At 41.9% G+C, this 22,946-nt stretch overlaps 4 protein-coding genes across 6 annotated transcripts in view; all 4 read right to left on the reverse strand.

Moving 5' to 3' along the window:
- The window catches only part of gna11b (guanine nucleotide binding protein (G protein), alpha 11b (Gq class)), an 18,586-nt gene extending 11,892 nt beyond the window's left edge, over positions 1–6,694 (reverse strand). The window contains exon 1 of one of the 3 annotated variants that reach the window (XM_005949053.3): positions 5,545–6,694. In XM_005949053.3, coding sequence (XP_005949115.1) covers positions 5,545–5,680 — 136 coding nt within the window. In that variant the 5' untranslated portion in view covers positions 5,681–6,694. The remainder of the gene's footprint in view (positions 1–5,544) is intronic. The other 2 variants (XM_005949055.3, XM_005949054.3) reach the window with 2 other exon arrangements.
- Positions 6,695–7,524: 830 nt separating this feature from the next.
- LOC102305886 (putative nuclease HARBI1) lies at positions 7,525–11,659 on the reverse strand. The gene is made up of 4 exons (XM_005949052.3): positions 11,417–11,659; positions 9,257–9,805; positions 8,999–9,159; positions 7,525–8,587 (listed from the first exon to the last, which is right to left on the reverse strand). The coding sequence occupies exons 1-4, from the start codon at positions 11,579–11,581 to the stop codon at positions 8,146–8,148; spliced, it is 1,317 nt and encodes a 438-aa protein (XP_005949114.1). The 5' UTR covers positions 11,582–11,659; the 3' UTR covers positions 7,525–8,145.
- Positions 11,660–12,509: 850 nt separating this feature from the next.
- On the reverse strand, positions 12,510–15,073 carry tpgs1 (tubulin polyglutamylase complex subunit 1). Its single transcript, XM_005949051.3, has 2 exons — positions 14,591–15,073; positions 12,510–13,489 (listed from the first exon to the last, which is right to left on the reverse strand). The coding sequence occupies exons 1-2, from the start codon at positions 14,926–14,928 to the stop codon at positions 12,841–12,843; spliced, it is 987 nt and encodes a 328-aa protein (XP_005949113.1). The 5' UTR covers positions 14,929–15,073; the 3' UTR covers positions 12,510–12,840.
- A 1,745-nt stretch (positions 15,074–16,818) lies between these two features.
- LOC102305273 (inositol-3-phosphate synthase 1-A) lies at positions 16,819–22,146 on the reverse strand. The gene is made up of 11 exons (XM_005949050.3): positions 21,955–22,146; positions 21,502–21,626; positions 21,261–21,422; positions 20,493–20,622; positions 19,884–20,077; positions 19,646–19,795; positions 18,860–19,078; positions 18,558–18,722; positions 18,352–18,465; positions 17,622–17,839; positions 16,819–17,495 (listed from the first exon to the last, which is right to left on the reverse strand). Exons 2-11 carry the CDS (start codon positions 21,613–21,615, stop codon positions 17,300–17,302), a joined length of 1,662 nt encoding a protein of 553 aa, XP_005949112.1. The 5' UTR covers positions 21,616–21,626; positions 21,955–22,146; the 3' UTR covers positions 16,819–17,299.
- Positions 22,147–22,946: the final 800 nt, after the last annotated feature.

Genomic DNA, 22,946 nt, shown 5'->3' on the forward strand with positions numbered 1-22,946 from the left:
TTTCTACCCCCTTTCCCTGCAAAGACTTCAAATAAAGGACACGGCAAGGAGGGCCATTTCTCCCTGTCAGATATATGGCCGCTTGCTCTGTGTTCATTGTGCTTCCTTCCGTCAGAATCTCGGTATAACTCTACAGCTTTGAGCCGATGCCTCTGCATCTGCCGAGTGCTCCGTGTACGTGGGTGTCGGAGCTGTAAATCGAACATGCGTGCTATAGCAAGCGCTGCACATAATACACACACTCTCACGCGTCTTCATCTCACCATCTTAGGATGGCCTTGTCTGTTTACCAGTGTGTATGCAATGAGTGTTGAGTGGCAGAGTGAGAGTGGGTGAGCAACAAAAATGGCAGGAAAAAGAAAGAATAAAAGAAACCTCGCTCGACAAAAGATTCAACACTTTGCAGGAGTATTTTTTTTCTTTTTTTAAATCTACAACACACAGTGTGCTCAGCTGCTCCAACTAAAACCAGCCAAATCCTTGATATTGATATCGCTTCTTAAGCTGTGGTTCTTATTTTAGGGAATCTCATCACAGACTGAGAGAGAACATCACTCTGTCCACACATGGGCAGTAAACGTACGCCACGGCTATTTGCTACAATTATTTAACAAATCCACTTTATGCACAGTGTAAGCGTGGCACAGCCTTCCAAATCCAACTCGAAACAGAAAATTGAAGTGACAGAAGTTGAAACGGTGCGATGAGGGAGAAGTGTGGGCTTTACTGTACGCGGCAGCTGGTGGGAGTAAACAGGAATGAACATGCCACTCTGTCACCACAGAGAGGACTGAAGATGCTGGCAGAGAACAGAAAGGCAGGCTACGTACCCGTCCTGTCTGGGGACTGTGGGGGGAAGCAAGCAGTATGTGGGACAGCCTCCATCTAGCCTCAAATCTCTAGAGAACCTGCCATGACCCTCTTTTAAGAACGTGTGTGTGTGTGTGTGTATACTTTCATCTGCGTGCTAGAGAGCAAAATGTGTAAAAGACACGGTGTCATAGAGCGAGACAAGGAATGTGTGCAAGGCTGGCTGAGAAAACGGTAAAAGGAAACGCTATCCAAGTTTGACGATGGTGAATTTGTGCATACGTACGTCTCTGTAAAAGATTTAAACTGGGCATCCTAACCAGGCAGGAGACAGAAAGGTGCAAAATTATACAAAACATAATATGTAGCCTGACATATACTGCCTCATCAACTCATCCCACTGCAGTTTTCTGAGACCTGGCTGTGAACCTTTTCTAAAAGACGTCACATAAACAAGACAGAAAAAAAATGAATGGAATGACGTCTGGGTGGATTTCTCTTTCTCCTTATATCTGTCTTCTTTACACATTCACAAAAAATATGATGAAAAACACTGAAAATAACAAAAAATGTTTTGTCAAGTACAGTTTGGGGTCTCCCCACAGAACGTACGAGGCCTTAAAGATGTTTAGTGAGAACTGCTTTTGCTTTCGATCTTTTTTCTTGCAAGTAGATGCGTCAGTCTTGCAGGCGATGAGATAAAATGAAGAACTGTCAGAGAGAACAGATTACCAATTGTCACATTTTAAGGGTTTTTAATCGTACATATTAGTTTATCTTACATCTCTGTGGAAAATTAATCGCCTAAATATGGTAAACAGATTTTTCGAAACTCTCAGATACGCAGAGCACGTCTTACGTCGACCTTCATTTTTAAAAAGCGTTAGATCTGACCATGATAAAGGGGATTTGAGGAAAAGCTGCAGAACTTCACATTCACTGGCATTAAAGCCCCCCCGAAAAACTGTGCGCGTGCACACACACACACACACACCTAGGAATCCCTATTGCCATATATGATCAAAATAAGATGGCTTGGCAGGAGAAGTAAGGTCAGCAATAAATGTGAGCCTAACCCTTGATCCCCTTCCTGGTTCAATCACACTGCTCATCTAAAAAGGATGCCTTAACCTGGTATAACAAGATGTACTGCTGACACAGGAAAGAACAATGAAATCACTGAGTACTTGGCAAACGACTTAAACAATGCCTGGAATGATATGCCGTAGAGAGGGCCACAACTTTTTGGTGTCAGAGTTAACTTTAGCCCCAGCCAGACTTAATTTATTTTTAAGGATGTTTTTCACTAATCAGGCACATACACAAATGCCAACTGACAGCCTGTCTGGGAGTTTGAACTCCTGGAAAAGCACTTTAGGAAACCTTAAAATGTTTAACCTAACAGCTCACTTTACTGACCGTTTGCTTGCTCCAGCAGTTTATTTACCCGATGCAGCAAAAGCCACAGCTCTTAGTTCACTTTGTTTTGACCAAGTAGAGGCAAACCATTGGTCTGTGGAGCAGGAAGCTGTCAGTATGGCCTGATATGGCACTATGCAACAAGCAGCCACACTGTGGTACTGCTGCAGCCCTGGCAGAGCGGTTATTCTCCGAGTTAGCAGTTTAACAATGATAACATTTAACATTTACTCTCCCTGTATTCTTAGACTGCAAACTTTGTGCTTGGGTCGGGTGCAAGATGTAACCAAGCCACATAACTGTTCTGGCACATACACGCTGGCCATGTAGCAAATCCTGCCAGTAAGCGAGTGGCACAGAAGGAGGGTGGACTGTCATTAGTGAGAGGAAAATCAACGCTGTTACAGGAATGCAATATGCAGTTACAGTAACATCAATCTAGAGTTAAAACAATTATAAGACTTTACCAATCTGCATTATGTGGTTCCAGATCTACAACAAACATGAGAAGCTGCTACAGCGGTTAGCACAGTTGCCTCGCAGCAAGAAGGTCCCGAGTTCAATTCCAGGCTGGGGACTTTCTGAGTGGCGTTCTTCTTGCATGTTCTCCCTGGTTACTCCACAGACATGCACAGGGCTGGGTTAACTGGTGATTAGCCAGTTATTATTAGACTAAATTAGCTGTAGGTGTGAATGTGAGCAATCGTTCGTCCCTCGCCCTTTGACAGAGTGGTGACCTGTCCGGGGTGCCTCTCACGCTATGACAGCTGGGATAGGCTCCAGCCCAACTGCGATTCTGAATTGGATAAGTGGGAGAAAATGGACTGATGGAAGGATGGAAGGAGGACCTTACTGGTAACGGAATCATCTTAGACTTCTGGGCAGGCAAAAATCAATTTTAAGATTGGGCTTTAGGACGGTAATTTGCCAAGTATTTGCCGTTTCTTATGTCAGGCTGCATTTCATTGTCAGTAAGCTGGAGTTTTCTTGCACGCAAGCACAATTCATCAACATTTTTTTTCTGGTAAAGAGTCTGCTACTTTGTTTTACAGAAGTCTCAAGCATCTTCCTGACTGTACTGGACATTTGATAAACAAAATGCACAGTAAGCCTGGGTAAATTAGACCCCATTTACACACACAAAAGTTACATTTAACTTGCAGACCTGATATTTCCGTCAATGTAGGGCCAAAAATCACTTCATTTTTTAAATACACAAGGGAATCTGCTGCTCTATTATGTTAAAGCTCAAATCAGCAAAAAGGTTGTGTGATATTTTACCTAATAAAGCATATCTACTAATTTCATGTGTAACGCTGCAGGAGTCTGCAGTTGCACATTATATATTAAAGCTAAAGCTGTGCACACTGAGCCGTGGGGTAGAAGATCAACTGACATGTTGAACACATCCCGTACGTGCTGAAATCCAGGGTAGCCAATTACGGAAAAAAAAAAAAAGGAAAAAAAAACAAACTTCTCAATCATGTGAGATGGTGCTCAATATCATTCCACCTCTCCTGTGCAGTTTCTTGGCAAAAATTCCCCAGACTGTTCCCAAAGGTCAGGGCTGGGCTTTGCCACAGCAGGTTCCTGCGATCAGTATGTACAAGCTGGTAAATGAGTGCAGACTGTAAGGAGCCTTATAAAAATAAAAATAAAAAATTAAATAAATAAATGCAGCCATTTTGAAATGCGATGGTTAAATGTTCAAAAACGGAGACCGTCTCCATCCTCCACTGAGGTGTGGAGAGGCCGAGATCGCACGGAGTGTTGTGGGCTTGAGAATTATGCCAGGGGATAATAGGAGTCAGTGACACCTTAAAAAGTCTGAGCAGCAGATGTGTTTAACCAAGCCTATTAAAACCAGGACTAATCCTGCCTTACACGTCCTTATCCAGCCGTCCACTGACAGCTTTAGCTTGCACAGGACAGTCCACTTACAGCGTGACTGGTTTCCATTTGCGCTTGCTTTCAGTCCTTCAGACTGATGCACCCATAAAAGTTTGTTTAAAAGACTGCTGTTAGAATCAACTCCATTAATCCAGCTCATCACCAGGCATGAGTAGCAAACGCCCCTTCTCACCTGCTCACCTTGGCAGCCAGGTAGAAGAACGTGCAGCAGAGACGAAGATGTACGACACACGGCAAACTATGTCCCATCAATGGCCTACTTTACCTAGTTGAGGTACTCACCAGGGAAATAAAAAGGAGACACACATGTCAAATAACCAGGGCTGCTTTTAGTGAGCGTGAAATGGGAGCAAACGTTTTGAAACTAAGGATGCAACCTAGATAATTCCAATTGTCCTAAAAAGGGAGATTCTTTTATCACCCCCCTCCCCAAGCTCTTACACCAAGCATTAGTTCAAGTAGCCATGGAGGGAAGGGGGTGGGTCACATAATGGACAAGAAGTTAGTCTGTTATAATATGGTAGGTAAGCGAGTACATTCGAGAAAGCACAGTCCACTGTTCCCTTTTGTGTCCACAGAACTATGAATCAATGCAGTACAGAGCAACTTATCCAACAGCAGCTCCCACCTGCCCACACACTTGCTATAAAAATAGCTAACCTACTCAGCTAGACTCCAGGATGAGGGGGCCAGCCCCTCAGTATCCTTGTCCTCTGCAAGTGTAGATTTGTGACACTAGTTACTCATTAAATAATAACAGAAATGTAACAATGAATGAGTGGGCACCATACAAGGTCTAGCTGAGGGATCTGAAAGGTCTTCCAGTTGTACAAATGTTATGCAACCTATTGAAATCAACTCAAAGCCCCCCTCCTCCCCCCGATTAAATCAAGTGGCCATCTTCACAGTTAACCAGCGCCTGCTGACAAACGACAGTAGCGGTTTTGCAGCTGGGAGATGAATCAGACAGTCATAACTTAACATGTGGTCGCCTGCAAACGGTGACATCTTCGCAACTTCGATGCCAAATGAGCCTGTTGTCTGCACGCCAATGCAAAATCCACTCTCTCTCTCTCTCTCTCTCTCTCACACACACACACACACACACACACACACACACACACACGAATAAAGAGACGGATCCGCTGGTTAGGCATGCTATGCAGATTCACACCTGCACACGCCAGATAGCCAAATCCAACGCAAGTTGCAAAAACAAGCTCTGCATTTCGGAAAATCATGCCATAACGTTTACTCATAATCACACCAGGCTTCCAGCTAGCAACCTTAACTAGCAGCATATCTGCTAGCATCGCCAAGAAGGCCCAAGGAGGTTGGCTGTCCACATAAACGACACAAACATGGCTATTAAAAAGGGCGTTTGGGATTTAGCATGCTACATACCGAGCAGCAGTAATTTCAGCTCTCTCCTGGAGTCTCGCTTGTCTCGGCGGAGTTGTTTGTCAATTTCTGCATTGATTCGTTTCGACTCCTTCGCCTCTTCGCTCAGGCAGCAAGCCATCATGGACTCCAGAGTCATCCCCTCTGGTTTTTGGCAGCCCGGTTCAGGCGGGACCTAACGAACACTTGCCCACGGTTTCAGCTTCTCCCGAACCCCGGTTTCCTCGCTTCTGTCTCTAGCGAGGAGGTGGTGGTGGTGGTGGTAGTAGTCGGACCGGACGAGTGGATGGATAGGACTGGGGGAGGGGGTGGGGGGGGAGACTAGCCAAGGGGCCTCGCTGTCAAGTTGTCCCCCCGGCCGAGAGCAACTGCGACTTCAACCGGGCGATCTCAGCAAATCACGGGAGATTCGGACAAGGAGGAGGGAGCCAGGAGACGGTGGGGCCTCCCCGAGATGCTCTCAGCCTGCACGCCTCTTAATACAGCTAATATTAAAATGACTCCAGCTGCCACAGATTAGCTACTTAATACCCGTTTATATCATTAACCCCTCGGGTGTCACTGGGAGATCCAATTCTACCTTCTTTAATTTAATCTTCTCAATCCGCTAAAAGTGGTTTAAGACCGCAGAGTCGCCACATCCGAACCCGTAACAGCTGATATCTGTGCACTCTCCCCAACGCTAGATAAGCCCGTTTAGTCTGTAAAAGTAAAGACCCCTTGTCAGCAGGCTAATATTAGAGTGGTAATCTATATTGCACTATCCACACCGCAGCACTGCGCCTATTTTCCGAGTAACTACATCAGCTAACGCTGGCTAAATTAGACGTAACGACTACGGAGGCTGCCCTGCTAGCCCGCTAGCTCACTAAACAGCGCCTCGGCTAAAATGTGTCAACCCGCAGTGATTGAAGCAGCAGGCTGCTGGTTGAAGGAATTTGACTGCCTAGCTAGCAATAACTACACAGCAGCCTATTACATCTTGGCTCATTTTGACGATAAAATAAAATGCTACGACAACGACCGAAAACAAATCTGAAAAACGCGTGCCGAGCCGGCGGCTTTTGCTAGAAATATATTCACTTCAAGCAGAAAGCTTTCGGGTCGTTCGTCGCTGGAACTAGGTGGGCACACAACAGGATGATGCCAAGCGAGGAGGAGGATACAGTAGTGTTGACTGACAAACGGCGGATTTCACCAAACAGGTTCGTGGCAGACCAATTGAATGAACGAGGCGGGTCTCTGGGTGGGCTCAAGTTAGATCCATGAGATGCAGATGCAGGCTAAACCTAAAAAGCATGACCAGATAAAAGCTGTTTTTTTATTGTCGTCCAAGTCAGAGCACCTGTTGCATATATGCTATCTCCAGCTTAATAACATGTTAGAATATATAGGAACGCTTAAATATGTAAGCACTCCTTATCCTTCCATCAATAACCTGCAGGGTGTTGGAAGAGAGCGTCAAGTGTGCTGGAATAACAGCGGCATCTAGTGGCCTTATAGTAGAATTGCAAGTGTCGCCTGTTAAGACTGGGTTCATTCATTCACTGAGTCCATGAAGCAAATGAGGACACTTGGCATTCATAAATGGGCCACTCTGCAATTGCAGGACAATTTCTGTCCCACCCATGAATTTCAAAGTAACCCCTGTACAAAATACTAGAACACGCATTTGTTGTGTAAATTAAACATGTCCCGAGGCAAGTGTAGAAAAGGGGTTCCAAAATATTATTTAAAATACAAAATATCTCCAGGGAAACCTTCAAAAACTGTCACTTGTCTCTCGTCACAGCTTCTTGACAACCAAATTGCATGTCAAATACAACAATTAACATAAGTTATAAATCCACCTTTTCTTTTTGACTATGCTGACATGTGTCTCTTATACTTGTTAAACCATTTTATTTACATCAACATATTTTAAAGAAGACAACATGATATTATGAAAAGACAAATTCATTTCTTTCTTGCATTTCTTTATTTCTGCTACTCTAATTTTATTATTTTTAAATAAAATAATCATAAATGTTATTATTAACTCACAGGGGTTTAATCTATTGCCTTTGTAGTAGTTTGAATTATTGTATGAATAGTGCATTTGAGCAAAAACATATACAGGAGTTTCTTGTTACCATAAAAAAAATAATAAAAGGAACCCATTCACCAAAGTGCATCATAAATAAGTGTAATGTTTAGAAATGCTTGCTTTGCCTCTGCCTTTTATAAGATTGTTGCCAACACACAGTATGGGAAATGTGACATTTTAAGGCTAATCTGGCAGATGGATTGAAAGCTGAACATTGATAAAGACTCTTGGAAAAGCATGGTCTCTAGTGTGGGTGGGCTCACAAGAAGAGCTCAGGAAAAACTGACATGTTATAAGATACTCCACTTTTTTTCAGTTTAATTCTGTTCTGTTATATGTGCTGTTCTCTTTGAAGAACAGTTTGAAGGAAATTCAAGAGCCGAATAAAAATTTTAATGAGATAAATGTAAGTAAAGTTAGGTAAATATAAAAAAAGCAACAGATTGAGATTCTTATTTCAGTAATCCAGTCATGCTGGTAATGTAACAAAAGGTATAATTGCACATGGAAAAAAGTGTTCAATTATTTTTCTTATTTTGCTCTTCAAAATAGTCACAGAAGAGCTGCCTGACTTCCTCATTATTACTTTGGTTCATGCTAGTAGAGAGAAGCTGTTTGTGGCTGGGTTGGGGACTCTCTGCCTCGGCCACCTCCACCTGCCACTCCGCTTTAAATGCGTCTCCGTGAGACTCGCACATGTTGTGCAGAATGCAGCAAGCCAGGATCATGGTGGGCACCACGTCCAGTCCGCAGTCGTTCCTCTTGCTGAGGCACTGCCAGCGTGCCCTCAGCCGCAGCAGCGCCTCCTGAGACACGCGCAGCGCTCGGGCAAGCCGTCCATTAAACAGCTGCTGCTGCTCCGTCAGTGCTGCGTGACTCGCCGTCCTGCCCTGTTCCTCAGGATAGGCCTTCATCAGCCAGCTCTGGAGCGGGTAACAGGCCTCACCCAGCAACACATACCTGGATGTGATAAATGAGTGTCATTTATTTAATGCCTGGAACACCTGAAATAGACAAAAACACTCAACACTACTACATTTCACAATTTGCAAATTTGCATTATCTTTATTGGCCAGCAGGTGGCAACATTAAAAAGACGTGCAGTTGTACAGAAGTTTATAGGAAAACAAGCTTAGGTTTCCTTTGCCCTGTGACCTCAGTAAATATAAGAGTCAGAAAAGAGGATTATAGTGTCCTTGGGTTCAAAACATCAATATGGCAACAATAAAAATGCTCATCCAACTAAAGGATGACATCACAGTGTCTACATTTGCTTGTTACACAAAGGCCATGTGAAAACCTGACATACATGAGGAAAAAAACAACTTGAATGCCTGAAAAATGTGACTGAATTTCTTCTGTTAACTCTACCTGAGTGATTTTCCCATGAAGGTAGGTGGCGGGGCAGGTGAGAGTCCACCCTCGGCGGCTGTTGCCCATAGCGAAGAGTTCTGTAAGATCTCAGCTGGATCTGTCCCGCCTGGGAAACTGGCACATACATCCCAGAAGTGCCCCCGACCGCTAACAGCCACCTAAAACAGTGAAGGCACACAGAGGCAAACAGTCGGACTCTGATTGGATAATCCGCAAGCTTGTAATTGCAGTGACATAAATGGGCGCTTTCGTCACCTGCGACATGACTGAGAGCCAGCCGGCGGGGTTGGCGTAGTCAGACGCGTTGCTTGATGGGGTGATAATAGCTGTGTGGAGTGTTGCTATAGCAGCGACGCAGTGAGGGAAACCCCAGTGAGACAGGAACAGCTGAGCTGAATCCTCCAGCTCCTGCTCACCTGGCGATCGGAGGTAGATGGAGCTGAGGAGCGCCACGATGGCGTGACACATGTCTCTAACGCACCTGCACACGGTCGACTTCCCCACACCGAACAAGGCGCTGATGGTGCGGTACTCGATGTTGGATGCCAGGCGCCACAAAGCTACAGCTACACGCTTCTCCACGGGCAGTGCCAGGCGGAAACTGGTGTCCCGTCGAGCCAGGCGGGGCCTCAGCTTGTCGCAGAGGTAGAAGAACGTCTCTCGGTTCATGCGAAACTTATCCAGCCAATCAGAGGGCTGGAATTCTGTCATGACAACCCGCTCCCACCAGTCTGTGCTTGGAGTGGTGGTCCAGGGACGAGTGCGGATGCGGGCATTGGAGCGGACGCCTCCCGCTATCATCATCTACAGAGACAAACATAAAAACAAAATTAAAATTACTTCCCTCTGAAATATCCAAAATCTGTCACATTTTTTAACATAATGTTTGCTTTTTTTGATCCCAGCAGTAGTTATTCAATCAGATAATTTTTTTAATTCATATTTACCACAAAGGTAATTTTAGTGATCTATTAAGTCAGCACCTTTTTGGCAAGCCCCTTGTTTTAAACATGCTGCTGTTGATATAGCAGAAAATTTGAGGATATTGTATTCTTGGACTCATGTAATAACATGTCAACATTTAATATGGTTTTGGCACAATCAAATGGTTAAACTGAGTTTACCCATGTAACAAAATATTATTTTCCAGTACATTATGTAATAACTGGGGAGATATGAAGTTGGTCCTAGTGATGAAGTTTACAGATTTTTTGATAGTTGTCAAATTTAAATTGTTGCTCATTTGATATACAAATGCAAATGGTGAAGCAGATTTTTTAGAAATATACACTATAACACTATAAAGCTTATTACATTATTATTACATAACACATTTATTAGAGCACCACCCAATGTAAGTTTATGCCACAGCTATGCTACATTAACAGTACTGGTAAATACCAAAAACATAGACACGCACGCACGCACACACACACACACACACACACACTCACACACTATTTTTACACATACAAATCCTGATTTGCAAGTACAAAATATTTATGACAACAATTTGAGCACATAGAAAAGGAGCTCTGGACTCACAACACATCAAATATATATATATATCGGTCTCGTGCCGGTATATATATATATATATATACCGGCACGAGACCGATAGACGACAAGTACCGTAAGGGAAAGTTGAAAAGAACTTTGAAGAGAGACATAACATAACATAACAAAACATTACATAAAAATATATATACATACATATATAAAATTTCCTGCAAGGGTTAATCCACCAATATGCACAAGGTCTTTCATCAAAATGATCTATTTATGTTGTAATATTATACTAACCAGAAATTCTGAGTTAGAGATGGCAAAAAATAACACAAAAAACCTTCTTGTGTCAGTAACAATCTTCCATACTTGTACTTGTTTTCAGTGTAATGTTGTTTATTTGATGACTATCTTTTTCATTATCCCAACATAATATCATCAAGGTTGCTGTGATTTGTAAAATATATCTGTATAAGTAGATATAGAAATTTCCCAAATATACCATAAAAACAAAAGTTTACAAGGGGAAAATCCAACAGCTGGTATCTGCATATCTGTCCTTTTTTTTAATGAATTAAACATTTCAGAAAATGTAACACCCTATTTAACAAGAACAAAAACCTGCATATAACAGACCTAATTTATATCTAATGGACAGCTGTTAGCAGCTTGACTGTGGCTGCTCTGACATATTTTCAAGTTTAAATGCAGGTAGGCCCACAGTCTCTGGTTTTAGTGCTTTTATATGACTGTAAATGTGAGATTTAAGAGTTTTGAAGTGTTGGTCGTGTACAACGTGACTTTATTAAAAGCTTTGACGTTTTGCAGACAGATAATACACTATATTAGTTAAGAGCACTTGACATGTTGATGTGTTATTATTTTAAGCCCCTATAGAGGGGGACTGACCATGAGCATCCTCCTCTGTCTCTGGAAGAAGTACTGGCGGTGTCTGATGCGTCTTTGGATCTCGTTGCGTCTCTGAATGTTTGCGTCGTTTATGTCTCTCATGCGCTTCAGCAGCATGTAAGTCACGAGAAACATCAAAGAGCGCAGCTGCTCCTCCTCTTCCATTATTCCAGCTTTACCCGGGAGGCGACACTACTGCGGGTAACATGTCAGCCTGGTTAAAGTACAGCCTCTCTCATTCCACTTCCGCTTTCTGCTTGTTTATGTCTGGGTGTGAGTGGTGCTGCCATCCAGTGGCTGTCAAGACGAGTAGGGTACTGCACATCTCTCAGTGCTGATGAAGCTCTGTATATTGTTTTAGCATTCAGGGTTGTAGTGCTTTGGAAACAGTGATGTAAGCATCTGACATTCTTCGAGACGGACAGAAACTGGTTATTATTAAATGCGTTAGGTACTAGAAACGGGTTCATTGATGTCTCTTCCACACTCTTGAAACTTTGCAGAGACATGGAAAACCTTCTTTTGACAGGACATGCAGACGTGCCATCCTGGAGGAGCTGGACTACCTGTGCCGCGTGAATCCAAGTACCGTCTCATGCTACCACTAGGAGCGTTGATAGGAAGGATAAGGAGAGTGCAATAGTCTTTGTTCTTCAAAATATTTCATATTAGGGGTTGTCTTGTTGCCATTCTGTGGCGACTTTTGTGACTTTCATTTGCACCAAAGCAGGTGAAATGGACTCACAGTGGTTTATACTTCCTAACTGGACAGAATAATATCCCTGGAGTGTGTTGTGTTGTCTCTCTACACTCCCCAGTGATCTTTTACTTTGTAATTTAAAAGTTCATTTAACATCAAACCTCTTCAATGTGTAGACAGCGTATTTGATGCTTTACTGTTATCATCTGGCAATGTTTTCTCTATGTAAGTGATACATGATGAATGATGTTATATTGTGTACACATTAAACAAAAATAGTTCAGTACTATCCTAAATGCTTCTTCCTGCACTGCCTTTTGTGTTCAGTATAGCCTCAGTGAATGACAAAAAGTGAGCTATTTAAATTTATTACAGCAGTGTTTATTTCACTAGTAATGCTCTCTGCTCCAAGCATTTCAATAAATAGGTTCAAAAACAGTGACTCTCCGTCAGAAGAAATACTGATTTCGAGGAATAGGAACTCCTGTTTTGCAAAAAGAACTCCAGTATGCAGTTCCTCAATAGTGCTATGAATAGTGAACAAACAACATGTTTTCGACTGGACTTGCTGAGTGTAATGTGAGCCTTAAGAGGAGATGATGTCTGTGCAGGTGTTTATTACTGGATGACAGTAAGGTTAGAGGTTACAGAAGGTGAATATTAGCGAATCATTTACATGTGGATATGCTTTAGATTCTTGTACATTCTTCAGTCATACAAAGACTTAGGACACAACTTTCACTCGAGTGATGAACAACTCTGCAGCTGCGTTTTCAAACTCTTTTGCATCCATGTTTCCGCCAGGCCCCTGTGTCTGTGCACCAGCCATGGCCTGAGCCAGCTTGCAGGGAGAGATCTTGGCACTGGCCTCGAGGTAGCGGATAGCCTTCACATTAGCTTCAGGGCAGGAATTCACTTTAGTGTTTGCGTTGGCACAGTAGTTTGTGTCAGAGCCCTGGGAAGTCTCTAGCGCTTCTTTCAAGGTCCCCAGTACGGCCAGGCACAACGCCCGAGAGGCAGTGCCCTCACCTGGGCAGCACACCTCGGCGTAAAGCCTTTGAGCCTGTCGGATGTAGTCTGAGAAAACGGCACACGTGAGCACGCCATGACGGAAGACATCATAGGGGACGGCTTCATGGTCGTGACAATGGAGGCGTCGCAGGAGGGGAGCAGAGGTGGATGCAGGGACTCCACCCTCGCTGCACAGGCATTGCAAGGTCTGAGTGTAGAGGCCGCCTCTCACTCCTCCTCCTCCAGCGGGGCTGACAGTGCAGGGGCCATCGGGGCCTTCAGAAAACTCTCCTGCACATGTTTGAGGTCCAGTGAAGTTTAGGAGGTCGTAGGCCACACGGACGTTGTTGCTGAATGCTGATCTGAGGAGAAAGGTGGAATAAAAGAGAACAAATTATTCTTTAGTCTGTAGCAGAGTTATTACAGTTTCATATTTTCTGATTAGTTTTTATTTTTCTTTCATTTGGATTCTTTGTTTTTAATTCAGTTTAGTTTTAGTTAGTTTCCAGAGTGGAAGTTGTCTCAGTTTAGTTTTTATTGTTTTAAAATGTTCACTTTAAATTTGTTTTCTATTACCTTTAGCTTTATTTTTAGTCTTTTTAATTATTATTTTGTGGATGGCATATGTCACAGGAAAGACTCGGGGAAAATCAGTACAAATATTACATTAAAAACATTTTTGAAAGCAGTTGACACACAGTCTCATAGACATCCAGACTCTGAATAAACATGCCTATCAGTGCCTCGTCAGGCAAGTTGTAATAACATTTTACCAGACTAAGAAATATAATGATATTTTCTCTATATTTCTTTTATTCTAATTAATTTTCCAAATCCACAAAATTGTTTCAATTTTGTTTAGTTTTCCTTTCATTTTATCACTGCAGGAAATAAATCATAATCAGGAGAGAGATGATAGAGCAGTTTCTTACGTCTCTAAACCAGAACACTACGGTGGGCTGTAAGGACTAATGAATATGCAAATAATGGATATACAGCATAAAAAAAAGCCTGTTTCTGGAGAAAGATGACTTTACAAATATTAGTTAAAATCTAACTACTTCTATACCTGTTAAATAGAGCTTATATAGGGAAGAACGTTAATGTGAGGAACAAATTCGTTTGACATGTATGTTCCACCCTGTTGCTGAAAAACATACAGCACGTTGTCCATCACCATACTTTTACTTACATTCATTTATTTTTAAAATTCCAAAGGAAAACAAAATCAAGAGAATAAAAGAGAACATGAGATTCAAACAGACTATTAAGAATTAGTCAGTCTGATAGTTTGACAGAGGCTTTTCCCGTAAAAATAATATAATATAATACAATAGCTGCTCTTATAAATACTGATATGTTATGTTATGTTTGAAAATTCAACAGTTCTCCGTCAATACACACTGCTTTCATCCGCATTGCTGTCGAATATAAGACCATAAACCTCTGTATTTTGTCCGGACCTCTGGGAGTGATGGGCCAGCCGCAGGTGCCACAGAGCCCGGTTGAGACGCTGCTGCTCCTGCGCTCCTGCGCTCACAGTGCCGGTGTTCACCTGCTCCTCGTCGCCGCAACCACCCGAGCCGGCGGCTGTCACGGATGCGAGGTTGCAGAAGTGGTCTGCAAGGAACCCGATGGGATCGTCTGATCTGGCTTCGACCATTTTGAGGATAGCTCCGCGGAGCAGGTCTCCCACCCCTGCCTGTGACAGAAACTCCCTGTCGCTGTCCGATTTGGTGGCTTTACCCGCGGGCATCCCCGGAGGATTAACCCCGGACCGGCGTTTCTCCTTGTCCGCCATTACTGTTGACGTCCCGTGTCGCAGCAACGGCAGCGGAAGTGATGAAAACCCGGTTGGCGTTCAAGAAAACGTCGCAAAATTAAACCACCTCTTTGTCTGGCTCGTTGTAAACAATATACAAGTCGACTGTTTATTCTACCACTCACATCACATCAAAAGTCATTCTTAAAACAAAAATATAAACATATTCAAAAAAAATATTTAATTAAATTCCACATGCACATATTCAGATGTGCAAAATTAGATGCATAAACCTTTGAATTATTGAAAGTAACATTTATGCAGTTTGTAATTAGCAAGTTAAACTTCAATCAATTCCGAAACTTCAGCCAAAGAAACAAAAAGTAATGCACTCTAAGAGTTTAACGTGATTATCAATTTAATGGTTTTAGGTGCCATCCTCAAGAATAGGGTACATTTTCAGTTGGCTTATAATGGGATTGTGATTTCATGTATAGGAAAAAGGCACTTGTATGATTGCATGTGTGAATGAGACCTGTGGTTAGAAAATCCTCTGAGTGCTTATACAGAGTGGATAAGTGCTATGTAAGTAGTGCTTTAAACGTTTATTTTAGAGTTCATTTTGCTACTGGTAGGTTCAAAGGAGATATCAGCTGTTTAGAAATGACAGCCAATAGAATTATTCTTGATGTAACTGAAAAATTTGGCTTGATTTATTTATATTCAAGAAAATATATATTATATTTATATTATTTATTATATATTTATATTTCGGTTCCTTCAATGGATGTGACAAGAACAGAAGTCACATGACCATTGCTGTACTCACCGAGTGACCCAAAGGGACAGGTTTGTTTTATGAAAATACAAAAAATGCTGATATATATTAGAACAAGTGATGCAGTTTATTAAAATAGATGTGCATGTATCATTTTTATTTAAAGATAAGATTAGTTGACCAATACATTTTTAATTTTCCAACACTAAATGTCTCAAATATGGCTGTGGGGCAAAGCAAATATAACAAAACATTACATAAAAAGTGTAGTTTTATGTAGTTTTTCATGTTAAAAAATAGCAACTTATCTGTGATTACATTTTTTGTGCTTTGCTTCATATATTTAATGGTACTTTTGTATTTTAGTGCATGTGCAGCAGATTTGATTTTACTTTGGCTTTACGCTATAAAAGATAAAAGTATACATACCTGCTCAAAAATAGACTAATATTTCGATAAAGGTTCCAAGCAAGTTGAACGCTTTTGGTAGTCATCAACAAGCCTTCGGCATTATTCAGACTTGATTTTTGGCCAGTCTTCTCAGCAGAATTGGTAGAGTTCATTTAAATTGGTTGGTGAAGAGAGACCTGAGCGTAGAAGTGAAACTCTGGATTTCCTGGTAAATCTTCATTCCTACTCTCACCTGTGGTAGTGACTGAAAGAAGGATGTTGTGGATACAAGCAGAGGAAATGAGTCTCCTTCAAATGGTGGCTGGACTCTACCTTAGAGATAGGGTAACGAGCTTGGTTATTTGAGAGGGACTTGGGAGGGAGCCGCTGCTCTTCCACATCAAATGGAGCTAGTTGAGGGGATTTAAGTATCTGATTAGGATGCCTCTTGAACACTTAAGCAAAACAGTTTGTCCCAGGACTGGAGAGATTATACATCTCTCAGCTATAGACATTCTCTCTTTTTCATCTATATAAATGGTAAATGGCCTGTATTTATATAGCGCTTTACTAGTCCCTAAGGACCCCAAAGCGCTTTACATATCCAGTCATCCACCCATTCACACACTGGTGATGGCAGCTACATTGTAGCCACAGCCACCCTGGGGCGCACTGACAGAGGCGAGGCTGCCGGACACTGGCGCCACCAGTATATTTGAAAATTTGAAAATCCAAATATGAATGACTCGAGACAATATAGGTTCAGATGACACCATTCAGGAGTTTATTGTATATAAACAGTTCAAGACACTACAAAAAAGTAGTGATAGACTGCACTGTTGTACAAAAACAGTAAGGTAAAAAGATGGTCCAGTGTAATGTTAATTTAAATAACAAATACAGCAGGTACTACATCCGTTTTTCACAGGAACAGCTGTTTCACAGATAAAAGATAGTGTACAATGTGCAAACTTTGAAAACTACTGTGATTTAAACACAAGCAGTTAGAAAATTTACTCAAGTTTACAATTGTAAAGTTAATACTTTAAAATATGTAAACAAACTAACTAACAAACTTGCCTTTTCAGGGCCCATATAAGTGCTGTACGTGGGCTTTATAAAGCATACTGAAACTCAGTAAATCTAGTTAACTGGGCCAAATTGATGTCGCAACAACAGCTTAGTCAATGAGGGAACTTGTTCTTTTGATTCAAAGTTCAGTTTGGTTCTGCAGTGTCTCAGTTATAATGCACATGCTGTGTGGTCCATGTGTGCATATACGCCATTTGTTAGAGGAATGTGATTTCCGTTGACTACGGGAACTTTCTTCAAAGAAGCCACATCATTGTTGACACAGGTTTCATGTGGGGGCAGGAAGTTTCTCTGCAGCTTGTGCTCCAGCAGCATGTGGTTCTGAGGAGGAAGACCAAGGCACGCCCTGAAAAGAAAGGAGATAGATACTGTAACTAAAACTGAGGAATATCAATCGCCTCAATCCTGACAATCCCTCTGTTGAATCAACATGCAGCCTTTTAGACACAGAAAATCAAACAGATCAACTCACCTCATGATGTTCTCAATGGAGGCCCTCTGGCGGAAAAAGGCATTGACAACTGGAGTTCCTGATGGGACAAGAGGAGCCTTGCATAGGAAGGAGAGCAGTGATAAGACGCTGTGGAAAGACTGGAAGTTCTCTTCACCCTGGGGCTTTACAGTCACACGCTGGCAAAGCTCTGTCAGCATCACCAGGTCCAGGATGATTGGGCTGGCAAGTAGAGAGTCCTGTTAGAGAGGAAGCAAGAAGAAGTGAGTGAGCACTGTGTACTAGAATTAGAAGGTATACATATGTATAGAAGACAAACACCATTCTTTTTAATGACTGGACCAAAATATATGCACAACTTTGAACAATAAGCTAAATAATCATAATCAAAACCAAAATAATTTAAATTATTATTATTTTTTTATCATAAATAATTAGTCATAGTAACACATCTACAGAAGATTGGTGCCGTTTCTAAAATTGTCTGTCAATGTGGCTTTTTTTTGTACCAGTAGAGGGAGCCAAAGTTCTGCATTAAAATATACTCCATTACATTTTGTTGCTATAAATTCTTAATAACAAGTAAAAATGAACCCAAATGGACTGAATTAGTGGGAAATTTTATGCTCATGAACATAAATAAAATCGATGTGATGTTTTTGTGTAGGGGGGTGAGGAGCTTCATCTGTTGGACAATTCAGATTTGGTGGAACCTCTTTGTTTCCGATGCTGTCAACAGAAACAGACTGACCTCACAGGTATTGTGCAGCGCAATAGTGTTGATCCCTCCCATCATTATTTCAGAAGTGTATTCATCCATGGCACGCTTGCTGTCTCCCACATATGGGACATATTTGATAACCACCTGAAAGAAAATAGAGACAGTCTGTCAGCTGATGTCTGTAAATACTGACACGGAGCTTGTCATCTGTCTGTGTTTGCGTCGCTCCCACTTACACAGTGGTCAGGTTTCTCTCCTGGCTCGTACAGTATGGGGTTGGACTGGACCATGTCGTCAACCACATTGCTCTTAGAGATCTCTTTGGAGCGGAACTGCTGTGGAGCCGACAGGTTTTTCCCATCGTTGTTGCCAAGGTGATTGTAGCTGACAATGGATGTTGGCTGTCAAAAGCAGAGAAACTTATTAAGTTGTTGTTTATAAGATAAAGTTACACTTTAATTGTATATACCTATAATATAACAGATGCTAATTCTCTTTGGAGAATTCAGACAAGTGGCTCAGTCTCATTAATCCTCACCTTGATCCCTGCACTGACCAGGAAGTCCACAAACACTGACTTGATCTTAGTCTGACCAGACTTGAAGTCATCACCGCCGATGAACACGCCTCTCTGCATGGCCAGCTCTACTGCTCCTGGGACAAAAGTATTCTGTGGGGAGCCATTGATGTAGGCGCAGCCCTCCAGTATACTGGCCACTGCAAACAGAGTGGAGGGGGAGACCTCTGCAGCTCCGGCCTGATGGATGAAGGGAAAACAAAGACACGATAGCTGTTACTGAGCATGTCATCATATTACGCTTAGTAGGAACGCTTGACTACAGTTCCCCCGAGACTCTTTACATCACGTCGGTAAAACATCTCTCTTGTTGACTTCATGACTATCTTAAATTGAGCTATTTGCTGAGGATCAGAAGTCTGTGAAATAGACTCTTATCATTGCTGACAGCAGTACAAGCATGCTCAATGAAGAAGATAAAATAAGAACTTGGCCAAGAGGGGCGAATCATAATTTTCTTTCCCCTGATCTGATATAAAAGGAATTGCTGTCTCTTTCAGACTCATTAAGACATTTCATTTACAAATCCAAAGTGTGTTAGAAGGGCTAATCTTTTCATCCTCTAAGCTTCATTAATCAGTAAATGTAATGAAGGATTACTGTTTGGTCCTAAGCATTAGAAAGAAATTAAAGTTGAGTGGGTGATTGATGATAACCACTGACCACCAACACAGTTTAAGTTGGCTCATTATTGTGATTTGCACTCAAACTTGATTCTGTATTTATTCTTATGGCCATTGATCTCACCTGGATTGCAGCCAGCAGGTTCTTGGCAGAGTCGTTGACTCCTGGGATGATATCACAGAAGCGCTCGGTGTTGGCGGTCCACAAAACAATGACTTTGTCCACACCACTGGCCTGACGGAAGTCTCTTATGTCAGCTGTAATTCGCTCCATCTGGAAGATCGTGTAGTCTTTGAGACAAATTGCAAGAGGAAAAAAAGTAGACAGATGAATAAAAAGGGGAGTGAGAGACTTTTATTACCTGCTCCGCCATGGTGCCAGTGAGGACATTGTCTGCGCGACTCTCCTGATTTGCAGCAATGAACTCTGGAATGTAGATTGATGGTCTGGGTTTCAGGCAGCTCATGTGTGGTTGCAGCTGCTCTTGTAAAGACCAGTCAAGCACCTGAGCTCGCTCCATTGCACTGCCCAGATCCAATGAAGAGATATCCCAACCTAACAAAAAAAAAAAAAAAAAAAGAGGGAGAAAAAAATTATTTTTCAGAACTAAACAGGAAGGCTCACCTCTTTCAGCAATCCATTTGATCCTAAACTAGATTCTAGCATCTCTATGAAAGTGCTGGCTGTGCATGTGCTTCCTATAACATCATATGCACAAGGCTGTAAGTAATCCTGTTAAATAATCATAATAAATATTGACCAAAATAACTGTAATAATTTACAGAAGATCAGTGCAGTAACTTTTAGTTAAAACCTTCACCTTATGGAGACTCCCTATCCCTTTCATATGTTCTGGGATCAGTTTTCACAGCTGTCAACACTCCTATACTTGTCTGAACTTTCTCTCACACCCACACACCCCAGTCTTGAGTGTGTACACCCTGAGACGACTGTGTGGAATTGTTCTTACCATCAAAAACAATGTCGTTAGGGTGCACCATGGGCAGGAGGTCCCGGAAGGGCACGTTAACCTCGCCCTCAAGCCCTGATCCCAGACAAACAGTAGAGGACTGCAGGAGGGAGCCGAAATAGTTCGCTTTCTGAGGGCAGAGAAAGCAAAAAGAATGTGATTTTAATCTCTGTATCGAATGTAATTCCCTATTTTTAATGGTAATTATAAATATATTAAGCAGTAATAACCAAAAATAGAAGGAACCAGCTCATAAATATTACTACAGATGTCCTTATAAGGGAAAATCCCTAAGTAAGTTAAGCCTTTAACCCTCCATTGAACATGTCAGTATAATCAGCTTATTATGAGGCTGTACTTCTGCAGCAGGGGACATACAGCACACTGTGTTTCTACAACAGGACAAGAAGACTTGCTATTCATTCTGCAGTGGTAATTTTCACATCTCATTATAGCGTGCTGGTGGAATTCATTCACTCTCTTAAGTATTTGTATTTCTTTTATGTTATTAAATTGACCATACTTAGCATATGTCATATTCAATGAAATCGATTATTTGTGCAGCATGCGATCTATTTTAATGCAATAACTCACACAAAATTGATTGGGAGGAGTTATTGTGCAGCAGGAACATCATATTACATTTTCTATTTGGTAGGTTTTTACTAATGTGTGGCTTCTTCATTTCAAATAGTAATACCATCAAAAAAGTCTATGCAAATCCTTCGGAGCATACACATATGTGCGTATTTGTGACACCCGTCTCACCTTTACTCCGTTTTTAGTCTTCCAGGTAAGACCCAGTTTGTTGGCCAGTACAGCCGCTGTGACTGTGGTCCCGTTATTGCCTCCCCAGCCCACCAGCATCACTCCCAGCCGAGGCACACGGCGCTCGGTGCGGATCGTCATCTCAGTGGTGCGGGGGGTCACCTGTGACGGACAGAGCGCGGGTTAGTTGGGGGCTAAACGCGCACAGACGCACACACAACTATAAATGTAAATCACTTACCGTGACTTTGTTCCCATCTCTGTGCACCGACGAGGTCTGGTAAGAGTACTGAGCCTCAATGTGAGAGTCGGTGTACTTCACATTAGGGCTGTTGACCTGAACGTTCACGGACATGGCTGCAGAGTCTGAAAGAAAGAGGAGGAACAATTACATCATCTCCACACGGAAATTAACCTAGCGGAAAAAGCTGCCTTTCACTAACACATCACATTTAATCGACGATAATGGCACACGTGCGGAAAACAACAATTGGGTGTTATTATTCTAAGCCTGAGAGCTCTAAAACGCTTTCTAAGAAAAGTCGTTTTTTCTCCTCTGCCCTCCGATAAAAAGCTGGTAAATTTTCTACGAAAATCCTAACAAACCGGTTTTTGTGTTTGGTCGTTCGATGGTGGAGCAGTCAAATTAAGAGAAAGCGGAAAATAAGTGAACTAAACCGGTAAACTCCCTCACCTTTGCACGGAATAAGTGTAAAAGTATCTAAAATGAGACTGCTTCCCGGCGTATAGCTGACAGCTCTTCGCTTCAACGACTGTAAATTTCCGCTCTCTTTAATTTGAAAGCGTCGGTTATGGTCTCCGTCCAGTTGGTGTCAGCCACGAGCTCGAGAGGTTCCCTCGTAGGACTGCTTCAGTGCCACAAGCCAATCCGAGCGCTCGGTCGCACTTTTATAGCTGATGCTGAGGGAGACGTCCGAGGACATCAGCAAATGGCCGGGCTTGTTTCCACTCACGTTTCTTCACATGAGGTGAAAAATTTCCATTCCGGAGAGTTCTCGGTGAAACCACAAAGGCCGGTGGTGAGGATTTGCTGGCTTTTAGATATTTCTAGATTTTCCTGCAACTTCCCCTGCAGCGTCCAAGTATTTTTCCATAACATGTAGTGGAATAAAACAAAGAATGATGTTGTATCGTATTAATACGATACAACATCAAGCATATTTCGGCTGTAATTGTTCATTGTAGTTCATAAAATACATTTGATATTTTTGAATATGATAAATTACAATAGGTCACAATGTTATGCGTTTATTTTATTTTGTTTTTTCTTCCTAAAGGGTTTTGCTGCGAATTTTCCTACATTCTTAAATGCAAAACATCTTCAAACGCAGAAATACCGAGTTGGGAAATTGCAGGACGTTTAACTGAGGAAAAAAAACAACGATAAAGAAAAACTCCGCTTTTAGCAAAAGCAGTAGGAAATTATGAAATTATTTTATACACTGTTTTATTCACTTTTATACAGTGCTAAAAACCCCCCCCCCAAAACAAATAACAATAATAGCAACAAAACCGGGGATGGTCGATCATCATAGAATAACACAATCTGTTAGAAAGAATAACCCACTGTGAATCTATTTCACCTGCTTCGATACACCTCAAAGTAATAATATCAGAAGCAACAATAAGACAACAAAAAAAAACAAATGAATGAATTTGCAGGTG

This window comes from Haplochromis burtoni, unplaced genomic scaffold, assembly GCF_018398535.1.
Source record: "Haplochromis burtoni strain Fernald_Lab_line unplaced genomic scaffold, NCSU_Asbu1 Contig_89, whole genome shotgun sequence".
Lineage (NCBI taxonomy): Eukaryota > Metazoa > Chordata > Actinopteri > Cichliformes > Cichlidae > Haplochromis > Haplochromis burtoni.

What these genes read in the sequence shown, in the direction of transcription:
- LOC102305886 (XM_005949052.3), bottom strand. Translation starts at nt 11,581, where the DNA reads ATGGAAGAGGAGGAGCAGCTGCGCTCTTTGATGTTTCTCGTGACTTAC. An exon ending in GACAGAGGAGGATGCTCATG is followed by an intron (nt 9,806 to 11,416) that starts GTCAGTCCCCCT and finishes TTGTCTCTGTAG; the next exon opens with ATGATGATAGCGGGAGGCGT. An exon ending in TTCATGGGAAAATCACTCAG is followed by an intron (nt 8,588 to 8,998) that starts GTAGAGTTAACA and finishes TATCACATCCAG; the next exon opens with GTATGTGTTGCTGGGTGAGG.
- tpgs1 (XM_005949051.3), bottom strand. Translation starts at nt 14,928, where the DNA reads ATGGCGGACAAGGAGAAACGCCGGTCCGGGGTTAATCCTCCGGGGATG. An exon ending in CTGGCCCATCACTCCCAGAG is followed by an intron (nt 13,490 to 14,590) that starts GTCCGGACAAAA and finishes CTTTCTCCTCAG; the next exon opens with ATCAGCATTCAGCAACAACG.
- LOC102305273 (XM_005949050.3), bottom strand. Translation starts at nt 21,615, where the DNA reads ATGTCCGTGAACGTTCAGGTCAACAGCCCTAATGTGAAGTACACCGAC. An exon ending in TAACGACATTGTTTTTGATG is followed by an intron (nt 20,078 to 20,492) that starts GTAAGAACAATT and finishes TTTTTTTGTTAG; the next exon opens with GTTGGGATATCTCTTCATTG. An exon ending in CGCTGCACAATACCTGTGAG is followed by an intron (nt 17,840 to 18,351) that starts GTCAGTCTGTTT and finishes CCTCTCTAACAG; the next exon opens with GACTCTCTACTTGCCAGCCC.